This window comes from Rattus norvegicus, chromosome 2 (assembly GCF_021556685.1).
Source record: "Rattus norvegicus strain SHRSP/BbbUtx chromosome 2, alternate assembly SHRSP_T2T, whole genome shotgun sequence".
NCBI lineage: Eukaryota > Metazoa > Chordata > Mammalia > Rodentia > Muridae > Rattus > Rattus norvegicus.
The window spans coordinates 183,910,388-183,934,754 of NC_141535.1; the positions used below are offsets into that span (position 1 = coordinate 183,910,388).

A 24,367-nucleotide genomic window follows, 5' to 3' on the forward strand; every position below is an offset into this window, starting at 1 on the left:
TCTTTGTTTTGCGCATTTGGTGTTTTGACTATTATGTGGTGTGAGGAGCTTCTATTCTGGTCCAATCTATTTGGACTTCTGTAGGCTTCTTGTATGTTTATGGGCATCTCTCTTTTTTAGGTTAGGGAAATTTTCTTCTATGATTTTGTTGAAGATATTTAATAGCCCTTTAAGTTGGGAGTCTTCACTCTCTTCTATACCTATTATCCTTAGGTTTGATCTTCTCATTGTGTCCTGGATTTCCTGAATGTTTTGGGCTAGGAGCTTTTTCCATTTTCCATTATCTTTGACAGTTGTGTCGATGTTTTCTATGGTATCTTCTGTTCCTGAGATCTCTCTTCAATCTCTTGTATTCTGCTTGTGATGCTCTCATCTATGACGCCTAATCTCTTCCCTAGGTTTTCTATCTCCATGGTTCTCTGCCTTTATACTTTCTTTATTGTTTCTATTTCCATTTTTAAATCCTGGATGTTTTTGGTCAATTCCTTCTCCTGTTTCATTTTTTTCCCAGTATTCTTTAAGGGATTTTTGTGTTTCCTCTTTAAGGGCTTCTAGTTGTTTGTGTTGTCCTGTATTTCCTTAGAGGAGTTATTTATGACCTTCTTAAGTCCTCCATCACCATGATAGAATGTTATTTTAAATCTATCTAATGTTATCTTAAATGCTTTTCTGGTGTGTTTGAATATCCAGTATTTGCTTTGATGGGAGAATTGGGCTCTGATGATGCCAAGTAATCTTGGTTTCTGTTGCTTTCTGTTGCCCCTGTACCCATGTTTTTTATTTGAAATTGGCCCCAGTGCTTGTTTCAAGAATTTTGTGCCCTATGTCCACCAAAACTGTCTGGTTTTCCCCTCCTCCTTTAGGTTTAACCAGGGCATGGAATGTAGCTGAACTCCAAGGCTCTTAGTCATATATTCTTCCTATTTAAAGTTATAGGAAGTTGCTTACCAACAAAACCATCCAGGCACTGAAGTTCCTGACAGATATCAGGCGCAGTTTGTTTTTAAAATGCCATACTTCCCACTGACAATGTTCTCTTGTTTCTGGGTCCAAAAGAATGTGGGTTTTATAGTCTTCAAAAAAATTCTTTTTAGATATTCTCTAGGACTCTCATTATTTCACCTGTCTACCTTAGATAAATTTATAGGCCAAATTGATGGAAGCTTCTCTGAGGCTCACCAAACAGAATCTGAAGGTAGGCACATATCCTCTCCCTACCTTCAACAGCCTTACAATACCAGGTGGGAATGTTCAAAGTAAAGGCTGTACCTGTGTGAGCAGTCCATACCCCTAGATCCAATTTCTAAGCTTCTCCCACAATTCTTACATTCTTCAGTTGTGAAAAAGAACGTGAAGCAGTTGTTGACAGTCATCACAGACGGGTTTATGAGTCAACATGATTGAATCTAAAAGACCTAGGAGATCTGAGGGTCTTTTTGAAAATGGAGGGAGGGGTCTATAACTTCCAACTATAAAGGTCATTACTGGCCAATGGTACACAGGACATAACTGTCTCCCCTGTACATCTGGGTGTTCAGAAGAGGAGAGGAGTATGGACATAGTAGAGTCAATTCCTCTGTGCCAAATAGTCTGAATGTGAGTTGGACTCACATTAGGTAAGGGCAACAATACTCATCAAAGGAAAAAAGCCCAAGATGCCATTTCAATCTTACCATGTGTGCACCAAATCAAAGGCATATAAGTATAGCAGCAGCCATTAAAAGTCTCACCATCAAAAAAATGCCCAGAACCAGATAATTTTCGCACAAAATTCTACCATTCTAAGAGGAGTTATGGCCTATATTCCTCAAATCATTCCATAAAACAAAAATAGAAGGAATATTTCCCACTCTATTTTATGAGAGATTACAGTTACACTGATATCTAAAACAAACATCAATTTCCCTTATGGACTCTCATACAAACATAATCATTAAATAATTAAAAACATATTCCAAGAACACATTAAAAATATCATGTACAAAAACAAAGTAGGCTTTGTCTCAGGTGAATAGGGGTGCTTTGATATACAAAAATCAAACTTTAATTGACCATATAAACCAACTGACAGAAAAAACAGCAAATCAAATGCAAACAAAAAAAGCAAAAAACATGCTCATTAAACTGGATCCAGGAAAGGTCTTTAAGAAGCGACCCGTTAATGATAAAAGTTCTTCAGAGATTGCCACACAGATGATAGAGCTAAGTATAATAATGGTAATATAGAAGAAGCCCATGTCAACATCAACTTAAATAGGGAGAAACTCAAAGCCACTGTACAAAAGCAAAGGCAAGTAGTGGTTTCTCATTCTCTTAAATCTACTCAATACAGCATATGAAGTCTTATCTAGAACAATAAGGCAACTGGTAATTAACAGGATGAATACATTAAGGTTGAAAGATTTTTATTTGCAGATATATAATACACATAAATTAGGTGAAAATTTTTACATGCCAGTTAAGTTAGGTCATCTGTTCTGCTCAGTATAATGCAGACAGGTTTTTCCAAAGAGTCAGTTGAGCTGTGTTTCAGGCCAGTTGAATCCCAGGTTCAAGACATCAGACAAGAATAAAACATCAGCAGGGTAGATATCCCGTAGAGTGTCCAAGACCCTAGTGCTGCCCTTTCCCCACACACCATTTTGACATATTACAGCTCTTGTAAATCCAGGCTGCCTTTGCCCAGATTCACTGTAAATGCTCCAGCAATACTGTAGTCTAAACAGAAGTCATTGGTAAAATGAGTGGTTGTTGCTGTTGGAAGACAGGTGTAGGTCATAGCTGTCAAGCTCCTAAAATATCTTTCAGCATTTGAGTGAGGGCTCCAAGCAAGGACAATGTATAGAAGCCAGGGAGTGAAATGTTTCCTCCACCAAGTAGGGATGTGACTCCACCATTGACTTCCACCCCACGGTATCAGAGACTTCAGAAACATGAAGTATAATGAAATCCATAGCTTTAGTCTTCAGGTTCTCTGCTCTGTGGAGGTCAGCCAGGATGAGAGTGGGTACAGCATTTTTCACAGAGATGTTGCTGAACAGGGCATCCTCACACATGAACTTCAAGCCCTGCAGGGCATACTAATCAGCAGCTGCCAACAAACCAGTGGCCATTGAGTGGTTGTGGAGGTGTGGTACCGTCCCTGTGTAAATGAAATGCATCATTTCCTTAAAGACTTGCAGATGAATGTCATGGATCTCAATGCGGTTTCTTAAGCTATCTAGCATTTCATGTTCAAACATGGCTCTGAAAACTGGAGAGCGAGCTGCTAGAATGGCCTTGTGAGATCTGATTTCCTGGCCAGCTACCACCAGGCTGCAGTCTGTGAAGAGGGAATTTTCCCACAGCTCTCCTAGGTCTTCTGCCAATATTTGCATTGGATCCCTGATTGCAGGTGGCATGTTCTGTCCAGGCCTGCTAAAGTAGGGTCCTATTATGCTCACCTTGCAACACAGGGTAAGCTTGTCTTCAGGGAGAAGCCAATGACTATGGTAAAGGAGGAAATCTCGAAGGATGAAATTTTTGCATCCCCAGTATCGATTTGGCAGAAACCTTAAAACATCTGAGATCTTTGTAATAACATATTTCTCTCCTTGGGCATTTATGATCCAGAACTGTACCTTTGCCCAAACTGGGCTCTTTGGACAACTGAGCAAACCCAGGTAAACAGACAGGTAATCTGTGCTTTCTTCATCAACACCATTTGGGTATATTGTCAAACACCATTGTACTTCTTCACTGGCCTCTAATGAGAACCCTGGGCTTGTAATATTTTCCCGAATTCCATCCATGCAAAATGAAAAGTTTCTAATGGCCCACTCATAGCAGAAATTCTGAACACTGATGTGTATGTAGCCACAGCTCTTGACTTCCAGGTCCCTTGACATGTCTTCTGGAGGTAGTTTGGAGGTTAAAGTTGATCTGAAAGAAGTAATAGAAGTTACTATTCACTCTGTAGGATACAATTATAGATACCCTTTAGATTTTATTTTCTCTGTCTGCTAAATTGTCCCTTTATATTCTTGGAAACTTGTATTTCTATTCAGTTTCTGTAGGTTTCCATATTTGTTCTACTGAAGATAAAACAGACTCACTACGACTGATAAATCTCTCTCTCTCTCTCTCTCTCTCTCTCTCTCTCTCTCTCTGTCTGTCTCTGTCTCTGTCTCTGTCTGTCTCTCTGTGTTTGTGTCTCTCTCAGTCTCCAATATTCTCACTCATCCCAGCCATGGGTCTGTCTCTGTGTGTGTTTATTGAATCTTATGTCAATTGTAACTACTTTTGACTATTCTATCTAACGTTGGAAGAGTTGGAAGTGTACAAACAATCTCATTTCAATTGTGTAGTATTAATTGGGGTCCTGTAGCAAACATAAAGAATGAATTTCTCTATATACATAGAAAGTGGATGTATGAGAAAAATCTGTAGGCAGAGGTTGAGCTAATATAAAGATGGCTAAAGTCAATATGCAATTATTCCACAAGGTTTGAAGTCTCAGGTCTTCTTCAGTATCGAACAGAATCCTGAAGAATTACATTCAGATGCCAGTGAAGAAATGAGTTTGCTAGTAAGATGAGAGCAAGCAAGCAAAGACTCACAATTGACTTCTCCTATATACTTACATAGGCCTGCAATAGAAGTGGGGCCCAGTTAAGTGAATATCTTCTAGTCTTAAGATCTGGATTAATGGTGTGTGTTTTACTGCCTCAAGACTCAGATTAAAAGTGTGTTTTTCTACCCAAACAGTCTGTAGTTGAACTGAATCTATCTACTTCAACATAAGTCACAAAATGTTAAAAGGCATCCCCTCCAGTATTTTAGGTTACTTAAGTCGACAGATAGTCTAAACAGGAAGAAATTCAGTACTCCTTCACCACCAAAGTGATGTTTCATGACTGTGGTGCATTGGGCTGTCAGGAGGGGTGGGGGTGCCTGATCTAGAAAAGAAATTAAAGACCCTTCTATGAGTTTTGTCAGATAGGCTCCTAACTGTTATTTGTGGGGGGGGGACTCTGCAAGAATAAACTGGAGTGGGGCAACATTTGTGTTGTAAATAAACAAATAAATGATGAAGAAAAATAAGCAAGTACAGAGAGAAAAGTAAGAGAGGATGCAGTTTTTCCAGGAGAGTTTTTCAGAGATAGGTTGAAAAGAGAGAAATGGAGACATGGGGGGAAAACAGAATGATTCAGAGAACAAGGAAGGAGCCAGAAGAGTACAATAGTTGGTTAAGTTAGTTTGAGGCAAGGCAGAGCAGTTCAGGAAAAACTGAAAGAACACAGATTGAGTCAGTTACAATGGAGAGGGGTTTTAAACCACCCAGCCAGACCTCAGAAAGAAGTAGGTAGGAGTGAATCATGCACCTAAAAGTGCCAGAGGCTAAAATGATTCTAGGCCTGAATAGATTTTAAAAGGCTAGAAGCTTCCAGGACTAGGCCTAGGTTAACAAGTGGAGGCAGAAAGCCTCAGAGATGACAATAAATACAGATGAATAATAGTTATTTTTACAATAAGAACACTACAAAGTCTGCAGTAGCTCTATACCAGGTAGACAGCTGAGCTGCTCCATGCACAGTTCAGACCTGCTCCTGCATTTAGGAACAGAGGGTGAATGACTTCAGGGAAGCAAGGACCACTTGTCCCTCAGACAAAACCTGCCCACTTATCTCACTAAATAATTTCTACCTAGACAGATATAATTTCTCTTTTTATGTCTTTTTTCTGCTTTTTTTATGTCTTTTTTATGTCCATTTCTGCCATTGCAAAATCTAACAAACATTTGACTTTCCTTCAGACAGAGCTGTAGCTTCAGCACCATCTTGGTTGGGGTCAGTTTTCTGAATGACTGCCATCTTTGTTATGGGCAGATGTGGTTTGCCTATGCTATTGCTTCAGCATCATCTTCGCTTAAGGCAGGTGACATGACTGGTTGTAGCTTCATTGCCATCTTAGTTAATGACAGTCCCACAACCATCCGCCATATTTGTTATAGACAGTTACAAACACACAGCCTCCTCACCTTAGAACAATCTTCGAGTCTCTAATTGCTATCCTGACTTGGTAAGTCATTATTTAATATTAATTTAAAGATTTACAACAGTAAAAAGTTAAAGATCACTGCCTTAATGATTACATAACTCAGATATGTTTAATATTCATTAGCTCTCAATCTTTTCAGAAATCTGATAAATGTGACCTCACATATTTAAAGTTATTAGGACAGAGAATCCCAAAGCATAACAGGTACAATTACCCCCAACCCTACCTACCAAGGTCTCTGAGAAGAAATAGGCACAGTGATAAGACTGCCTAGATTGTGGTATGATAACCACTGAGAAACAGTACTCCATTGCCTTGCTGCTACCAGGGCTCAGCCTACACTGCTGTCAAACTGAGGATACCCAGAGAGTTAAATGTCTCATATTGCCTAGGACAGGGTGAGTCACTTTTCCAAAGTTCCTATTCCACAGGAAAAAGCTTCTCCTCTTCTGGGCCTAATGACCACACTGATCTGCCCGAGCTGTGATGGAGACCACGTGGGCCTGGGAAAAATGTCTAGGTAGTAGAGTATTGACCAACAACTCTCATTTTAGTTAATGACATCTGGGTTAAAATTTATTTTCCCCAAATTTCTGACTACATCGGTAGCTAAGATAACTACAGCTAGAAAACAGATATCTAGTTCCTCACCCCACGGTAATCCACCACCTTGTTAGCTCAGTAGTCAACTCATTAACTGGTTAAGACTACCAGATCTCTTGGCAAAAACAGACAGGTTTGCCTTAGTCACAGGCTTAGGATGAACGGTACACATGTTCAGATGTAACCTTTCACGGATATAACCTTCTCTTACTTTCTTTTCTAAACTCAGATTCCAGTGACTAATGCTTCATATTTCCTGTGCTTGTCATGCCACTGTCCTAACATGAACAATAGAGTTCTTATAAATTAGCCTAATCCTAATAAAACATTCCATGATACAATCTAAATTGTATATCTCAAGTTCAAATTTGTTTCCTTTGACTGTCTTTAAACTACAGGTATAAAGAGTGTCTTGTGCTAAATCTATACTATCAGCTGACATATTTACAAATATTAGTATCCTTTTTTGGTTACCATTTAACTACAGACTTAAGATGTTTCCCAGGCTAAATTATGTGATCAATTATCTTCACAAAGTTCTCAAATTTTCCAGTTTTTTAATTGTCTTTTCAATATATACTTCAAAATGATTCTCATTATAATGAATTTATATATATTCAGTTTCCTAAACAGAAGTGAAAGCCCTTCTTGCTCCTTCTGTTCCAGGAAAGGTTTTTGTAATCCCTATGCTCATTTTATAGACTGTTCACTCTGGCAACAAATGTATCTATCACTTATGTAAACTTATAAGCTCCAAGAAACACAATCAGACCCACCTCCCATGGGTCAGTCAGACGCCAGTTGCATAAGTAAACTATCAATCAATAGCCTAAGTTCCCTCTTGGGACCTATTCCAGAGGGTGGGATTCCTCTCCTGTTTCCTGGGATTGGAATGCCCCTCATCCAAACAGCCAAGCCCTAAGGGTTTCAAATGTACACCCAAGAATAATTCTTTCCTCCCAAACACGCTGAACTTTGTTCTCTACTATATATCATATACTAATACTACTATTACTATTAAACCCACCTCCACCCCTACCCACACACACATAATGTTTCAACATCCTGTCAGTTCCAGGAATTTACTCAAATCAACATCCATGACAGTTCCAGAGAAGCAACCCACATACTCCAATCTACTCTCACAGACACAGACGCTTCTACTGGACCTACTGCTTCTACCTACAGATGGTTCCACAGACCCTTAATAGCAAGGAAACAGCCAACTCTCCTAAGACTGGATCAACAACAACATCCATATTTTCTTTCGTTTCCCAGAGACACATCACCCCAAAATCAGCAAGAAGTAGTTAAAGATCATGATGAACCTATTCCTGTTCCACCATAGTCTCTATCAAATTATTCCTCTAATTTTAAATTAATTCATAATGATGGAATTTTAGCATTCCTCCTAGGCTCCACCTAACAATTACCTGGCAACAACCAGATAGGCATGACTCACTGTAAAAAAGGCTGTTTGCCCCCTCCTTACTCTCTTACTCTCTCTTCCTCTTCCTCTCCCTGATTATAACCCCTTTCTCTGTCTCTCTGTCACCTTCCCCACTGCCCCTCTTTCTCCGTGTGTTCCTGGCCACAAACTCTGATTCTTTTTCTCTCTCTTCTTTTCCTCTCTCTCTCTCTGAGTCACACAGTCTCTCTATACTCTATATGTATGTCTGACTTTTTCTGCCTCTACTCCCTGCTCTTCCCTACTTAACTCCCCTTCCTATGCTCAAAATAACCTTGATTCTATACTAAACCTATAGATAGATAGATAGATAGATAGATAGATAGATACATATATATACATATATTTTCTATATTCGTCTATCTACTGATCTATCATCTATCTATACTATCTATACCATAAATAAACTATATTCTAAACTATATAATAAACTATATTCTATACAATGGGTGATACTCCCAGGGGAAGTGATGCCTCAGAATGGCCCTGACAACAGATCGCCCCTCCCACCCACATCATACCTAGTTCTAACAACCATATCCTGACTCTCTTTTCATAAAATAAAAGAGTTATAATATCAAACTATCAATTAGTTTCAAAAATGTTCAACATTCTGATTTCAAACATGTTGTATTAGTCAGGGGCCTATAGAGAATGTACAGAATAAGTTCCTCTGCACGAATAGAAACTGGATATATGAGAAAAACTTAAGGGTGGGGTCCAGCTACCAACAATGTCTAAAGCCAGTACTTACTTAGTCCACAAGGTTTGAAGTCTGTGGTGTTCACGTTCTTCAGTATATGCTGGAATTCTGAAGAAGTGGGCTCTAACGCCTATGAAAAATGGGCTTGCTAGTAAGATGAAAGCAAGCAGGCAAAGATACAAAGCTTCCTTCTTCCATGAGCTTATATAGACCTCCAGCAGAAGGTGTGGCCCAGTCTTCTGGTCTCAAAATCGGGATTAAAGGTGTGTAATTTCCTGACACAGGAATCAGATTAAAGGTGTGTTTTTTTCTATCCAGAGTCTCTAAGTGAACTGGCTCTATGTTCTTCAAATTAAGAGAAAAAATAAAAGTTAAGTATGCAGTCTAGTATGGGACTTGACTTAATTCCAGTGTTACTCCAGATGGGAATAAGAGTAGCCATCATCAGTGTACTTTGGGAATTGTGGTCAATCATCCATAAATGAAGGGATCATGTCATTTTCTGCACAGGTAGTATTTATCCTTGTGGTGGTCTTACACTAATTCCTCCCACAAATATCATCAGAGAAGGGGTCTTAATTTGTCAGAAGTCTAAGTGTTCACAAAATGGAGGGCAGGTGGAAGAACTCCTACATGGTGGGAAGAAAGCACAGCCCCAAACCTCTGAAGGTGGCTTTCTTCTATCTTGTATATTAATCCAATCAGACCCACAGACCCTGTGGTGACTCTCCCAAATTTGATTGGGGGTCTTGTAATTCCCCCTCAGGAAATCCTCCTTAAAAATCCTTTCCCAGATTCACCTAAGCATGTGGTTTAGGAATATCCTAAGTGCTTTTTGATTCAATCACTTTAACTGGCAGGATTCAGCTCATCAGTACCTCATAGTCTGCATACTCTTCAGGTGAGTTCTGACCTCTTCAGACTTGGAACTGCAGTGCTTGCTCTGTTGGTCCTGAAAGGGAGAGAGTATTCTGTTTTCCAAGGTCTGCAGCATATATTGAACAGATATCATAGAGTGGGGTTTGTGATGTTTGTGCTTATGTAAAGTGACAGGTAAAATTCTACCTAGGTCTCTCCTCTCTCTAGTTTGTCATGTCCTAGTGAGAATCCACAGCATAGAAGACACAGAAACAATTTCAGTGATTCAATCACTTCAGCAGCTCCTGGCTCTCCTGTATATCCTGCTCCAAGTTTGCTTCTCTCAATAGTAGATTAATCAACCAATTGATTTTTACTTTTTATTTCTGGATTAGACTTATCTCAAACTATGAGCATCAGTGACTGAATCTGGTGTTTTTGGGGCCACAATAAGAGGATCCCCTGAAAACTCTAACATTTGAGATGCTTGTAGACGATCACTGTGCAAACACCCCTTTGCAGGAAAGGTGCTCTAAAATGTCCTTTTCTTAGCTCTCAAGAGTAGGATCATGTAGGGTGGAAGTTCCCTCTTTCAGGAGAACTGAGACCCCCTGGTCATGAATCATGGACTTTGCTCATGAAATCTCTGTCACAGTGTAAGGCAGGGGTAATGTATTTGTAGGGAGGTGGATGGGATTTTACTAGAGACCTGCCAGAGACAAAAGTTTTTGTAGCACACAGGAGGAAGACAGGTAATAAGTGTGGTAATCATCCTCATACCAGAGCAACTAGTCATTATTAAAAAAACCAAAATGACCAGCAGACCAAATTAGCGTCTAGCCCTGAGATCTTGTAGACACTGGATCACCAACCAGGCAGTAAACACTAGCAGAGATGAGGCCTCCAACACATATACAGCAGAGGACTCCAAGGTCTGGGTTCAGTCAGAGAAGGTTCACCTACCCTCAAGAGGCTGGAGGCCCCAGGATATTTAGAGTTCTGGTGGGGTGGGTGGTGTCAGAACATCCTTGTGGAAATTTGGTGGTGTGAGGGGAGTGTGGGGGCAGGGCAGAATATGGGATGTGGGTTGGAGGGTCGATCAGGACGGGAACATAATCTGGAATGTAAAAATAAATAACTAATTCCTTAATATCTCTCAATATCAATGGCCTCAACTCCCCAATAAAAAGACATAGATTAACAAACTGGATACGCAACGAGGACCCTGCATTCTGCTGCCTACAGGAAACACACCTCAGAGACAAAGACAGACACTACCTCAGAGTGAAAGGCTGGAAAACAACTTTCCAAGCAAATGGTCAGAAGAAGCAAGCTGGAGTAGCCATTCTAATATCAAATAAAATCAATTTCCAACTAAAAGTCATCAAAAAAGATAAGGAAGGACACTTCATATTCATCAAAGGAAAAATCCACCAAGATGAACTCTCAATCCTAAATATCTATGCCCCAAATACAAGGGCACCTACATACATAAAAGAAACCTTACTAAAGCTCAAAACACACATTGCACCTCACACAATAATAGTGGAGATTTCAACACCCCACTCTCATCAATGGACAGATCATGGAAACAGAAATTAAACAGTGATGTTGACAGACTAAGAGAAGTCATGAGCCAAATGGACTTAACAGATATTTATAGAACATTCTATCCTAAAGCAAAAGGATATACCTTCTTCTCAGCTCCTCATGGCACTTTCTCCAAAATTGACCATATAATTGGTCAAAAAACGGGCCTCAACAGGTACAGAAAGATAGAAATAATCCCATGCGTGCTATCGGACCACCACGGCCTAAAACTGGTCTTCAATAACAATAAGGGAAGAATGCCCACACATACGTGGAAATTGAACAATGCTCTACTCAATGATAACCTGGTCAAGGAAGAAATAAAGAAAGAAATTAAAAACTTTTTAGAATTTAATGAAAATGAAGATACAACATACCCAAACTTATGGGACACAATGAAAGCTGTGCTAAGAGGAAAACTCATAGCGCTGAGTGCCTGCAGAAAGAAACAGGAAAGAGCATATGTCAGCAGCTTGACAGCACACCTAAAAGCTCTAGAACAAAAAGAAGCAAATACACCCAGGAGGAGTAGAAGGCAGGAAATAATCAAACTCAGAGCTGAAATCAACCAAGTAGAAACAAAAAGGACCATAGAAAGAATCAACAGAACCAAAAGTTGGTTCTTTGAGAAAATCAACAAGATAGATAAACCCTTAGCCAGACTAATGAGAGGACACAGAGAGTGCGTCCAAATTAACAAAATCAGAAATGAAAAGGGAGACATAACTACAGATTCAGAGGAAATTCAAAAAATCATCAGATCTTACTATAAAAACCTATATTCAACAAAATTTGAAAATCTTCAGGAAATGGACAATTTCCTAGACAGATACCAGGTATCGAAGTTAAATCAGGAACAGATAAACCAGTTAAACAACCCCATAACTCCTAAGGAAATAGAAGCAGTCATTAAAGGTCTCCCAACCAAAAAGAGCCCAGGTCCAGACGGGTTTAGTGCAGAATTCTATCAAACCTTCATAGAAGACCTCATACCAATATTATCCAAACTATTCCACAAAATTGAAACAGATGGAGCACTACCGAATTCCTTCTACGAAGCCACAATTACTCTTATACCTAAACCACACAAAGACACAACAAAGAAAGAGAACTTCAGACCAATTTCCCTTATGAATATCGATGCAAAAATACTCAATAAAATTCTGGCGAACCGAATTCAAGAGCACATCAAAACAATCATCCACCATGATCAAGTAGGCTTCATCCCAGGCATGCAGGGATGGTTTAATATACGGAAAACCATCAACGTGATCCATTATATAAACAAACTGAAAGAACAGAACCACATGATCATTTCATTAGATGCTGAGAAAGCATTTGACAAAATTCAACACTCCTTCATGATAAAAGTCCTGGAAAGAATAGGAATTCAAGGCCCATACCTAAACATAGTAAAAGCCATATACAGCAAACCAGTTGCTAACATTAAACTAAATGGAGAGAAACTTGAAGCAATCCCACTAAAATCAGGGACTAGACAAGGCTGCCCACTCTCTCCCTACTTATTCAATATAGTTCTTGAAGTTCTAGCCAGAGCAATCAGACAACAAAAGGAGATCAAGGGGATACAGATCGGAAAAGAAGAGGTCAAAATATCACTATTTGCAGATGACATGATAGTATATTTAAGTGATCCCAAAAGTTCCACCAGAGAACTACTAAAGCTGATAAACAACTTCAGCAAAGTGGCTGGGTATAAAATTAACTCAAATAAATCAGTTGCCTTCCTCTATACAAAAGAGAAACAAGCCGAGAAAGAAATTAGGGAAACGACACCCTTCATAATAGACCCAAATAATATAAAGTACCTCGGTGTGACTTTAACCAAGCAAGTAAAAGATCTGTACAATAAGAACTTCAAGACACTGAGGAAAGAAATTGAAGACCTCAGAAGATGGAAAGATCTCCCATGCTCATGGATTGGCAGGATTAATATAGTAAAAATGGCCATTTTACCAAAAGCAATCTACAGATTCAATGCAATCCCCATCAAAATACCAATCCAATTCTTCAAAGAGTTAGACAGAACAATTTGCAAATTCATCTGGAATAACAAAAAACCCAGGATAGCTAAAGCTATCCTCAACAATAAAAGGACTTCAGGGGGAATCACTATCCCTGAACTCAAGCAGTATTACAGAGCAATAGTGATAAAAACTGCATGGTATTGGTACAGGGACAGACAGATAGACCAATGGAATAGAATTGAAGACGCAGAAATGAACCCACACACCTATGGTCACTTGATTTTTGACAAAGGAGCCAAAACCATCCAATGGAAAAAAGATAGCATTTTCAGCAAATGGTGCTGGTTCAACTGGAGGGCAACATGTAAAAGAATGCAGATCGATCCATGCTTATCACCCTGTACAAAGCTTAAGTCCAAGTGGATCAAGGACCTCCACATCAAACCAGACACACTCAAACTAATAGAAGAAAAACTAGGGAAACATCTGGAACACATGGGCACTGGAAAAAATTTCCTGAACAAAACACCAATGGCTTATGCTCTAAGATCAAGAATCGACAAATGGGATCTCATAAAACTGCAAAGCTTCTGTAAGGCAAAGGACACTGTGGTTAGGACAAAACGGCAACCAACAGATTGGGAAAAGATCTTTACCAATCCTACAACAGATAGAGGCCTTATATCCAAAATATACAAAGAACTCAAGAAGTTAGACCGCAGGGAAACAAATAACCCTATTAAAAAATGGGGTTCAGAGCTAAACAAAGAATTCACAGCTGAGGAATGCCGAATGGCTGAGAAACACCTAAAGAAATGTTCAACATCTTTAGTCATAAGGGAAATGCAAATCAAAACAACCCTGAGATTTCACCTCACACCAGTGCGATTGGCTAAGATCAAAAACTCAGATGACAGCAGATGCTGGCGAGGATGTGGAGAAAGAGGAACACTCCTCCATTGTTGGTGGGATTGCAGACTGGTAAAACCATTCTGGAAATCAGTCTGGAGGTTCCTCAGAAAATTGGACATTGAATTGCCTGAGGATCCAGCTATACCTCTCTTGGGCATATACCCAAAAGATGCCTCAACATATAAAAGAGACACGTGCTCCACTATGTTCATCGCAGCCTTATTTATAATAGCCAGAAGCTGGAAAGAACCCAGATGCCCTTCAACAGAGGAATGGATACAGAAAATGTGGTACATCTACACAATGGAATATTACTCAGCTATCAAAAACAACGAGTTTATGAAATTCGTAGGCAAATGGTTGGAACTGGAAAATATCATCCTGAGTGAGCTAACCCAATCACAGAAAGACATACATGGTATGCACTCATTGATAAGTGGCTATTAGCCCAAATGCTTGAATTACCCTAGATCCCTAGAACAAACGAAACTCAAGACGGATGATCAAAATGTGAATGCTTCACTCCTTCTTTAAATGAGGAAAAAGAATACCCTTGGCAGGGAAGGGAGAGGCAAAGATTAAAACAGAGACTTAAGGAACACCCATTTAGAGCCTGCCCCACATGTGGCCCATACATATACAGCCACCCAATTAGACAAGATGGATGAAGCAAAGAAGTGCAGGCCGACAGGAGCCGGATGTAGATCGCTCCTGAGAGACACAGCCAGAATACAGCAAATACAGAGGCGAATGCCAGCAGCAAACCACTGAACTGAGAATAGGTCCCCTATTGAAGGAATCAGAGAAAGAACTGGAAGAGCTTGAAGGGGCTCGAGACCCCAAAAGTACAACAATGCCAAGCAACCAGAGCTTCCAGGGACTAAGCCACTACCCAAAGACTATACATGGACTGACCCTGGACGCTGACCCCATAGGTAGCAATGAATATCCTAGTAAGAGCACCAGTGGAAGGGGAAGCCCTGGGTCCTGCTAAGACTGAACCCCCAGTGAACTAGTCTATGGGGGGAGGGCGGCAATGGGGGGAGGGTTGGGAGGGGAACACCCATAAGGAAGGGGAGGGGGGAGGGGGATGTTTGCCCGGAAACCGGGAAAGGGAATAACACTCGAAATGTATATAAGAAATACTCAAGTTAATAAAAAAAAAAAATACAAAAAAAAAAAAAAAAAGAACAGAACAGAAGAATGAAAAGAAGAGCTAGAGTGGAGCTAGTACTGCTCAGTGTTTTGGAACAGACTGAGAGAAGACATGGATTGGTCCACGGAGGCTGAGATGCAGAGTGGACTGTGTCCCTCCCTACGTCATTGTTAGGCATCTCGGTTGCCTACTTGTACTCCCTTTTCCTCTTTTCCGTTTGCTCTTCTCCCATTCTATCCCTTTTTTCATTCTCTTTCGTGTTTGTTGTTTCAGACAGGGTCTTATCATGGTGTAGCTCAGGCTAGCCTGTAACTCATTATGTAGTCCTGGCTGGCTTCAAACTCAAACAGTACTCCTGCCTCGACTTCGGGGTGCTGGGATGATGTCCCAGCCACCTTTCCAGGTCCTTCTCGGTTGCCCATCTTACATTTTTCTAAAATGAACAAAGTCTAAAACTTCTCATAAGCGAGGCATTTGGCAAGCTTTTTATTGTAAAGCACTAGGTAGTAAACATGCCAGGCTTTTGCCAGCCATGTTTTCAGCTGCAATCACTCAGCTTGGTTGCAGAAAATAGCAAAGGGAGTATATTCATTAAGGAGCACAGTTGTGTTCTGGTGAGCTTTATGTACACAAAGATAGGCAGATGCAGGAGTAGGTTTCTGAACGTTCCTTGCTGACCTTTCCCCTAGCTTAGGGAAAGGCATCGGAGATAGTCATTAGGGCAATTGCTGAAGCAAGGTTAGCATGAAGACCTCAGAGAAAGGAATGCACTTCAGAACAAAGAGTCTCATGTCTGTTTGAACCTGTCCCTTTTGATGTGCCTTCTGTGTACTTCTTTGCTTTGCGCACCTAGTAGCCAACAACGTGTTTGAGGCCATCCAGAGTCTTCCATACTGTCGGTTGCCAGACGTGAAAGCACAGGAGAGAAGCCAGACAGTGAAGATAAAAAGCCACCTTACTGAGGGGTGAGGGGAAACTGAAGAGGCTCTTACTGACAACCTGCTTCAGTGAGTCTGCTCTTTCCTGAGAAGCTGTTCTGCTCTCTTACCTGAGAAGAGATGGGGTCAAGCAGGGCTTTGGAAGGCTGTGAATGGAAAAGGAAACACTTCACACATATGATTATACATGGGCAGAGCCAAGAGAATCAGTCCTCTAATGGGGAAGGAGAGTCTGCTCTGTCTGCAGGGAGAAGTCTTGGTGAACAGAGGACTTTCAGACCAAGGCAAACACATCCGAGAGCTAAGGATAGACCAGCTAGACGAAGGCAGTAAGGGAAAGGGGAGGGAACCTTCAAGAAAAATGATGTCTTTGCAGCTGAGCAGTGGCTACAGGAACTCTAGAGTCTGCCCTAGCTTGCTTTTCCACTCTTCCTGTTTTTCTCAGTAACTTCCACTCTTCCTGTTTTTTCTCAGAGGTTTTGAGGCCTCCCCAAACAATAAAGAGTACCTATCACCACATCCCTACCTCTCAGCTTCTATGCTGTTCCTTTTTCTTTTTCTTGGGGTGCTCTGGCTCTCCTCAACCATAATCTTGTCTGGATCCCATTGGGTGGTCAAGTCTCAGGTACTGCTTCCGGGCATTTCTTTAGAATTGCTTTCCAAGTCTTCTCTTCTCTGAAGCTTTTTCTCACCAAAGAAGGCGTCTAGCAATCTCGCCCAGGAGTAAAGGGATGTTGAAGACAGAGCCACTTCCTAGGTATCTCTTTAACTTCTGACACAGAAGCATGTTATCCCTGCAGAACCTGCTAGAAGCAGAGATTGAACAAATATTCTACAAGTTCAGCCCTCTTCTTTACGAGTGCCCTCTGAGCTGTGTTAGAGTCCTGTGTGTATTCTGAGCTTACATCTATGCGAATACTGTACACCATGCATTCCCATTTCTCTACAAGTCCCAGTGTCTTGTATTTCTGAATAAGCCCAGGAATGAATAAATCCAGTCATTCTTTCAGTCCCTCAGCAGTTTTTCCTCATGGTAGGAGATAGTGAGGTCTTTCACTAACACTGATTCAGGAAGCCGGTGCTGTGCTGTTTCCTTCCTCCCTCCCTCTTCTTCTTCATCCTCTTTCTTTAATAATCTTGCTATGTAGTCCAGATTGGTCTCAAGTTTGCCAATTCATCTGTCTCAGCCTCTGAAGTCCTAGGATTGCAGCCATGTACCACCATACCCAGCTTCTGCCTGTTTTCTTGTAACTCTAGCTACCCTGGAACACAGGGATTCCATATGCTGGTTAAAGAAACCTATTGGGTCATCCCACAATGGACCATCCTTAGATATCAGCCACTGTGATTAACTATTACACCAGCTCCCATATGGCCTTGGTTAAAATACACATTGAATAAATGTAATAATGTGTGTGTGTGTGTGTGTGTGTGTGTGTGTGTGTGTGTGTATTAAGCTATGTACTGGTTTTATTGGTGCATATTAAGGCATGAATAAATAAATATATATAAAAAAATAAATAAATAAATAAATAAATAAAATTATTTAGAGATATGTAAAAAACAGACAAATGTACATAGAAATCTCAAGAGAGATGGACAGAGCAGGGGAGAGAGAGAGAGAGACATAGAAGAGAGAGAGACAGAGATGAGAGAGAAAGAAACAAAGACACACAGAGAGATAAAGAGAGACACAGTGACACTACACAGACAACCAGTGGTGGCTGGCACATATCCATGCTCCCAGAAAGAGGAGAATCTGGTGATGTCTTTCACAGTCTCTAGAACCTGGTACCTAAACTGAAGATGCCTTAACCATACTTACCTCAGAGGTTACAGTCCAGGCAGTAGTCAAATACTTTCCTGCAAAAGTCACTTTTATTTACACATATTAATTGTCATTTTTGAGGCTTTTTGTCTTGGTCTGTCGACATAGGACTAGTCCTGAAAGGTTCTAGCCTCTGTCAATTCTAACTAGGCTTAGAATGTTCTCTGCTTCTGAGATTTATGGCTGAACAAGCTCACCACTTTCTAATTCCTTCTCATCTCTGGGTGCCTGATTTCATTTGTTCTGGCTCGAAATTTCTCTCTACTTGTAACTGAGTCAATCTGGGTCTTCTCAGCTTCTCATGAATTGTTCACACGGTCTCATACTAACTTTGGAAATCAGTTTTAATATTCTGTCTCCACCTCACTCTCTGGCTTATTCTATCTTTACTTGTGTCTCTCCTTTACTCTCTTCAACCTCTCTCTGTACCACTGTCTCATTAAACCTGGCCTCTCTCCTTTACTCTCTGCACTGACCTCTTAAATAGCTTCCCTTCCTAAATCTTCTTGTCAGAGTTGAAGATATCCGTTTCTGTCTAATCCTTCTCTGATTTTTCAGTTTCTCTTCACACTGGTGCTTCTTTCTACAAACAAATTTTATCTTCAGTGTTAGGAACTAATGATATATTAAGGGTATGTTTGTATTCCAACCAGAGGGATTAAAGGTGTCTCCTAAAGCTGAGCCACTCCATAACTAAAATATTGTACTTATATAAATTGATTTTGAGTTGTTTGTGTGGGCATTTTGGGGTCGAGGATTTCCTGTTACAAATCTGACTGATAAATTGCAAGTCTGAAGATTTGATTTTTTGGGGGGTTACAGATACTTGTTCAAAGTGACAGCCAGCATTCTGGTGGCTAGTCAAAGGTTTTTTGTTTGTTTTTTTCAGGAAGTAACAAAATTTTGAGGTTCACATTATGATCAAGTATGCTGTAACAGTTTTCTTTTTGGGTGGAGGTGTCAGCATCCTCCTAAGTGTTTTAGGAAAAAATTAATCAAAGACAATCTTCCCAATCTGAACTCAGGTTGAGAACGCTCTGAAAATCCTTGAACACTGCCCTCTCTTACTTGCCCTGAGGGGCTGAGACCCTAGTATCTCAAAGTGTAGTTTCTAGAATTCTTGTGTAGCCCCCAGGAATCTTGTCAGGTAGTCTGCTGAGAAGTCTTGAACATGAATTCCTTTTCTATGGTATTTTCACTTGTATTGATTTTTCTTTTATATATTACAACTTAGCTCCAGTTTCACCCCTCCTTTCCTCCATGTCCCTTCCCCACCCCAATATTCCCTCTTCCACATCCACTCCTTTTCTTCCTTCCAAATGAGAGCAGGCCTCACGGGGATGTCACCACAAATGACAGGTTACAATAAGCCTGGCAAATGCCATCATACTGAGGTGGGACAATGCAAACCATTAGGAGGAAAGGGGTCATAAAAGCAGGCAAATGAGTTAAAGAATTGTAGCATATGATTATAAAAAATAGCCCATGCTATATCCTGCTGCCAACAACAGTGGACTTTTCTGCCCCATTGGTTCCCATGGCTAGCAGGGTTCTGAAATGCCCACATCTTCCCAGGCCAACTGCCCCCTTTGGCTAGCCTGGAGAAAGAGGGCTGCTGCTCAAACAAGTCCTCATAACACCAAGAACTCAAATTTACAGAGGCTTGTAATTTATCAGTCAGATTTATATCAGTAAATCCTCAACCCCCAAAATGCCCACACAAAGAACTCAAAACTTAATTGCTATAAATACAAGCTGCATACCCAGGTGGGGCAAATGTTCCCTACATAACTCCATTGCCCTTCCATTGCTACTTGGGGCTCTTTCAGGCCATGTGGTTCTGGTTGAACTTCTTTTTCCATCTTCTCTCAATCTCCTGATTCATCTCTCCCTCTCCCTGTCTGTCTCTCCCCCTCTCTAAAACTTCCAGCTCGGCCCCATCCTCCCACTGCACAATTACAGCCTGTAGCCTTATCTCACTAATTAAGATTTTACCTTCTCTTTGTTTTGTTGCAAAATGATTAGCTTCTTGCTTTTTCTAGGGTGTAGCCAATCACAGAAAAACACACATGGTATGCAGTCATTGATAAGTGGCTATTAGCCCAAATGCTTGAATTACCCTAGATGCACAGAACACATGAAACTCAAGACGGATGATCAAAATGTGAATGCTCCTTTAAAAGGGGAACAAGAATACCCTTGGCAGGGAATAGAGAGGCAAAGATTAAAACAAAGACAGAAGGAACACCCATTCAGAGCCTGCCCCACATGTGGCCCATACATATACACCCACCCAATTAGACAAGATGGATGAAGCAAAGAAGTACTGGCCGACAGGAGCCAGATGTAGATCTCTCCTCAGAGACACAGCCAGAATACAGCAAATACATAGGCAAATGCCAGCAGCAAACCACTGATCTGAGAACGGGACCCCCGTTGAAGGAATCTTAGAAGGGACTGAAAGAGCTTGAAGGGGCTTGAGACCCCATATGAACAACAATGCCAACCAACCAGAGCTTCCAGGACTAAGCCACTACCCAAAGACTATACATGGACTGACCCTGGACTCCAACCTCATAGGTAGCAATGAATATCCTAGTAAGAGCACCAGTGGAAGGGGAAGCCCTTGGCCCTGCCAAGACTGAACCCCCAGTGAACGTGATTGTTGGGGGGAGGGTGATAATGGGGGGAGGATGGGGAGGGGAACACCCATAAAGAAAGGGAGGAGGAGGGGTTAGGGGGATGTTGGCCCAGAAACCAGGAAAGGGAATAACACTCGAAGTGTAAATAAGAAATACTTAGGTTAATTAAAAAAATTTTTTTAAAAATGGGTACAGAGAGGGGGGCTGGAGAGATGGCTCAGTGGTTAAGAGCACCCGACTGCTCTTCCAGAGGTCCTGAGTTCAATTCCCAGCAACCACATGGTGGCTCACAACCATCTGTAAAGAGATCTGATGCCCTCTTCTGGTGTGTCTGAAGACAGCTACAGTGTACTTATATATAATAAATGAATACATCTTTAAAAAAAAAATGGGTACAGAGCTAAACAAAGAATTCTCAACTTTGGAATATCTAATGGCCAGGAAGCTCCTAAAGAAATATTCAACATCCTTAGTCATCAGGATAATGCAAATCAAAACAACCTTGAGTTTACAGCTCACACCAGTCAGAATGGTTAAGATAAAAAACTCAGGTGAAAGTAGATGCTGGCAAGGATGTGAAGAAAGAGGAATACTTCTCCATTATTGGGGGATTACAACCTGGTATAATCACTGTGGATATCTATCTGGCAATTGATGTTAAAACTGGGCATGGAACTACCTGAGGGTCCAGTTATACCACTCCTGGACATATATTCAAAACATGCTTCAACATATAACAAGGACACATGTTCTACCATATTCCTAGCAGCCTTATTTATAATAGCCAGAAGCTGGAAAGCACCTAGATGTTCTTTAACAGAGGAAAGGATACAGGAACTGTGGTACATTTACACAACAGAGTACTATTGCTGATGCCAAGAAGTGCTTGCTATCACAAGCTTGATATTGCTGTCTCCTAAGTCGCTCTTCCAGAGCCTTACAGATACAGATGGAAATGCTTGCAGTTGACCATGGGACCCCAGTGGTAGAGTTAGAGAAAGGAATGAAGGAGCTGAAGGGGTTTGGAACACCATAGGTAGAACAACAATATCATTCAACCAGAACCCTCAAAACTCCTAGGGACTAAACCACTAACCAAAGAGTCCACAGGGAGGGACCCATAGCTCTGTTGTAAGACCCCATAGTGGCCTTACCTCAGGAGCACCACCCACAGAGCACAGATTGACAAAGTGACCTCTGTAATAGCAGGAGGGTATAAGGTTTTTAATCCACATACATGAGGTTGCTCATCCACATAGGGAGAGGCAACCCTGAACCCAAAAAGCACACAATGTTTATTCCTTACAGAGGGTAGACTTCAGCAACACAGTTAACTGGACTATTCTCATTGGTGGTACACAGGACAAAGGTGGTCAGGTATTGGCTGGCCTGCTCAAGGGGCTTTTCTTGGCTCAGCTGGTCACTTTCCTCATGCAGCCCCACACCTGGCTTTGGTGAATCTCTGGGAAAGAGCTAAGTTGGCACGTCCCTTAGAGTGGGGGTGAACTGGGTGGTTGGGCAGCTCAGGATGACATCTTGCAGTTGTTCTCAGAATTTACCACAGGGAGGGTAAATTACCTGCCCTGCATATTTTTCCAAGAACAGTTGTTCTTAATTAGCTTAGTCAGAATCTTTTTTTATTTTCATCTTTATTAACTTGGGTATTTCTTATTTACATTTAGATTGTTATTCCCTTTCCTGGTTTCTGGGCCAACATGCCCCTAAACCCTCCCCCTCCCGTTCTATATGGGTGTTACCCTCCCCATCCTCTCCCCATTACAACCCTCCCCCCAACAACCACGTTCACTGGGGGTTCAGTCTTGGCAGGACCAAGGGCTTCCCTTTCCACTGGTGCTTTTACTAGGCTATTAATTGCTACCTATGAGGTTAGAGCCCAGGGTCAGTCCATCTATAGTCTTTGGTTAGTGGCTTAGTCCCTGGAAGCTCTGGTTGGTTGGCATTGTTGTTCATATGGGGTCACAAGCCCCTTCAAACTCTTTCAGTCCTTTCTCTGATTCCTTCAATGGGGGTCCCGTTCTCAGTTCAGTGGATTAATGATGGCATTTGCCTATGTATCTTCTGTATTCTGGCAGTGTCTCCCAGGAGAGATCTACATCTGGTTCCTGTCGGACTGCACTTCTTTGCTTCATCCATCTTATCTAGTTTGGTGGCTGTATATGTATGGGTCACATGTGGGGCAGTCTCTGAATGGGTGTTCCTTCTGCCTTTGTCCTAACACATTGCTTCCCTAATCCCTCCGGAGGGTATTCTTGTTCCCCTTTTAAAGAAGGAGTGAAGCATTCACATTTTGTTCCTCCTTGAGTTTCATGTGTTCTGTGCATCTAGGGTAATTCGAGCATTTGGGCTAATAGCCACTTATCAATGAGTACATACCATGTGAGTTTTCCTGTGATTGGGTTACCTCACTCAGGATGATGATTTCCAGTTCCATCCATTTGCCTATGAATTCCAAAAGTCATTGTTTTCGATAGCTGAGTAGTATTCCATTGTGTAGATGTTCCACATTTTCTGTATCCATTCCTCTGTTGAAGGGCATCTGGGTTCTTTCCAGCTTCTGGCTAGTATAAATAAAGTTGCTATGAACATAGTGGAGCATGTGTCTTTGTTATATGTTTGGGCATCTTTTGGGTATATGCCGAAGAAAGGTATAGCTGGGTCATTAGGTAACCCAATGTCCAATTTCTTGAGGAACCTCCAGAATGATTTCTAGATTGGTTGTACCAGTTTGCAATCCCACCAACAATGGAGGAGTGTTCCTCTTTCTCCACATCCTCGCCAGCATCTGCTATCACCTGAGTTTTTGATCTTAGCCATTCTCACTGGTGTGAGGTGAAATCTCAGGGTTCTTTTGATTTTCATTTCCCTTATGACTAAAGATGTTGAACATTTCTTTAGGTGTTTCTCAGCCATTCGGCATTCCTCAGATGTGAATTCTTTGTTCAGCTCTGAACCCCGTTTTTAAATAGGGTTATTTGTCTCCCTGCGGTCTAACTTCTTGAGTTCTTTGTATATTTTGGATATAAGCCCTCTATCAGTTGTAGGATTGGTAAAGATCTTTTCCCAATCTGTTGGTTGCCGTTTTGTCCTAACAACAGTGTCCTTTGCCTTACAGAAACTTTGCAGTTTTATGAGATCCCATTTTTCGATTCTTGATCTTAGAGCATAAGCAATTGGTGTTTTGTTCAGGAACTTCTCTCCAATGACCATGTGTTTGAGATTGTTCCCCACTTTTTCTTCTATTTGTTTGAATGTATCTGGTTTGATGTGGAGGTCCTTGATCCACTTGGACTTAAGCTTTGTACAGGGTGATAAGCATGAATCGATCTGCATTCTTCTACATGTTGACCTCCATTTGAACCAGCACCATTTGCTGAAAATACTATCTTTTTTCCATTGGATGGTTTTGGCTCCTTTATCAAAAATCAAGTGACCATAGGTGTGTGGGTTCATTTCTGGGTTTTCAATTCTATTCCACTGGTCTATCTGTCTGTTTCTGTAATAATACCATGTAGGTTTTTATCACAATTGCTGTGTAATACTGCTTGAATTCAGGGATAGTGATTCCTCCTGAAGTTCTTTTATTGTTAGGATAGTTTAAGCTTCCCTGGTCACCAAAACTTT

At 41.0% G+C, this 24,367-nt stretch overlaps 1 protein-coding gene across 2 annotated transcripts; it reads right to left on the minus strand.

Annotated features, from left to right (window-relative positions):
• Positions 1 to 2,388: 2,388 nt before the first annotated feature.
• Positions 2,389 to 16,823, minus strand: Spopfm2l1 (speckle-type BTB/POZ protein family member 2 like 1). Of its 2 annotated transcripts, NM_001100996.3 has the most exons (4): positions 16,782 to 16,823; positions 9,692 to 9,765; positions 8,865 to 9,158; positions 2,391 to 3,921 (listed from the first exon to the last, which is right to left on the minus strand). In NM_001100996.3, the coding sequence occupies exon 4, from the start codon at positions 3,885 to 3,887 to the stop codon at positions 3,081 to 3,083; it is 807 nt and encodes a 268-aa protein (NP_001094466.2). In that variant the 5' UTR covers positions 3,888 to 3,921; positions 8,865 to 9,158; positions 9,692 to 9,765; positions 16,782 to 16,823; the 3' UTR covers positions 2,391 to 3,080. The 2 variants fall into 2 exon arrangements, with proteins under 2 accessions (XP_087487536.1, NP_001094466.2); XM_087631410.1 differs by lacking the exon at positions 16,782 to 16,823 and having other exon boundaries at positions 2,389 to 3,921; positions 9,692 to 9,767.
• Between the last annotated feature and the right edge of the window lie 7,544 nt (positions 16,824 to 24,367).

What these genes read in the sequence shown, in the direction of transcription:
- Spopfm2l1 (XM_087631410.1), bottom strand. Translation starts at nt 3,887, where the DNA reads ATGTCAAGGGACCTGGAAGTCAAGAGCTGTGGCTACATACACATCAGT.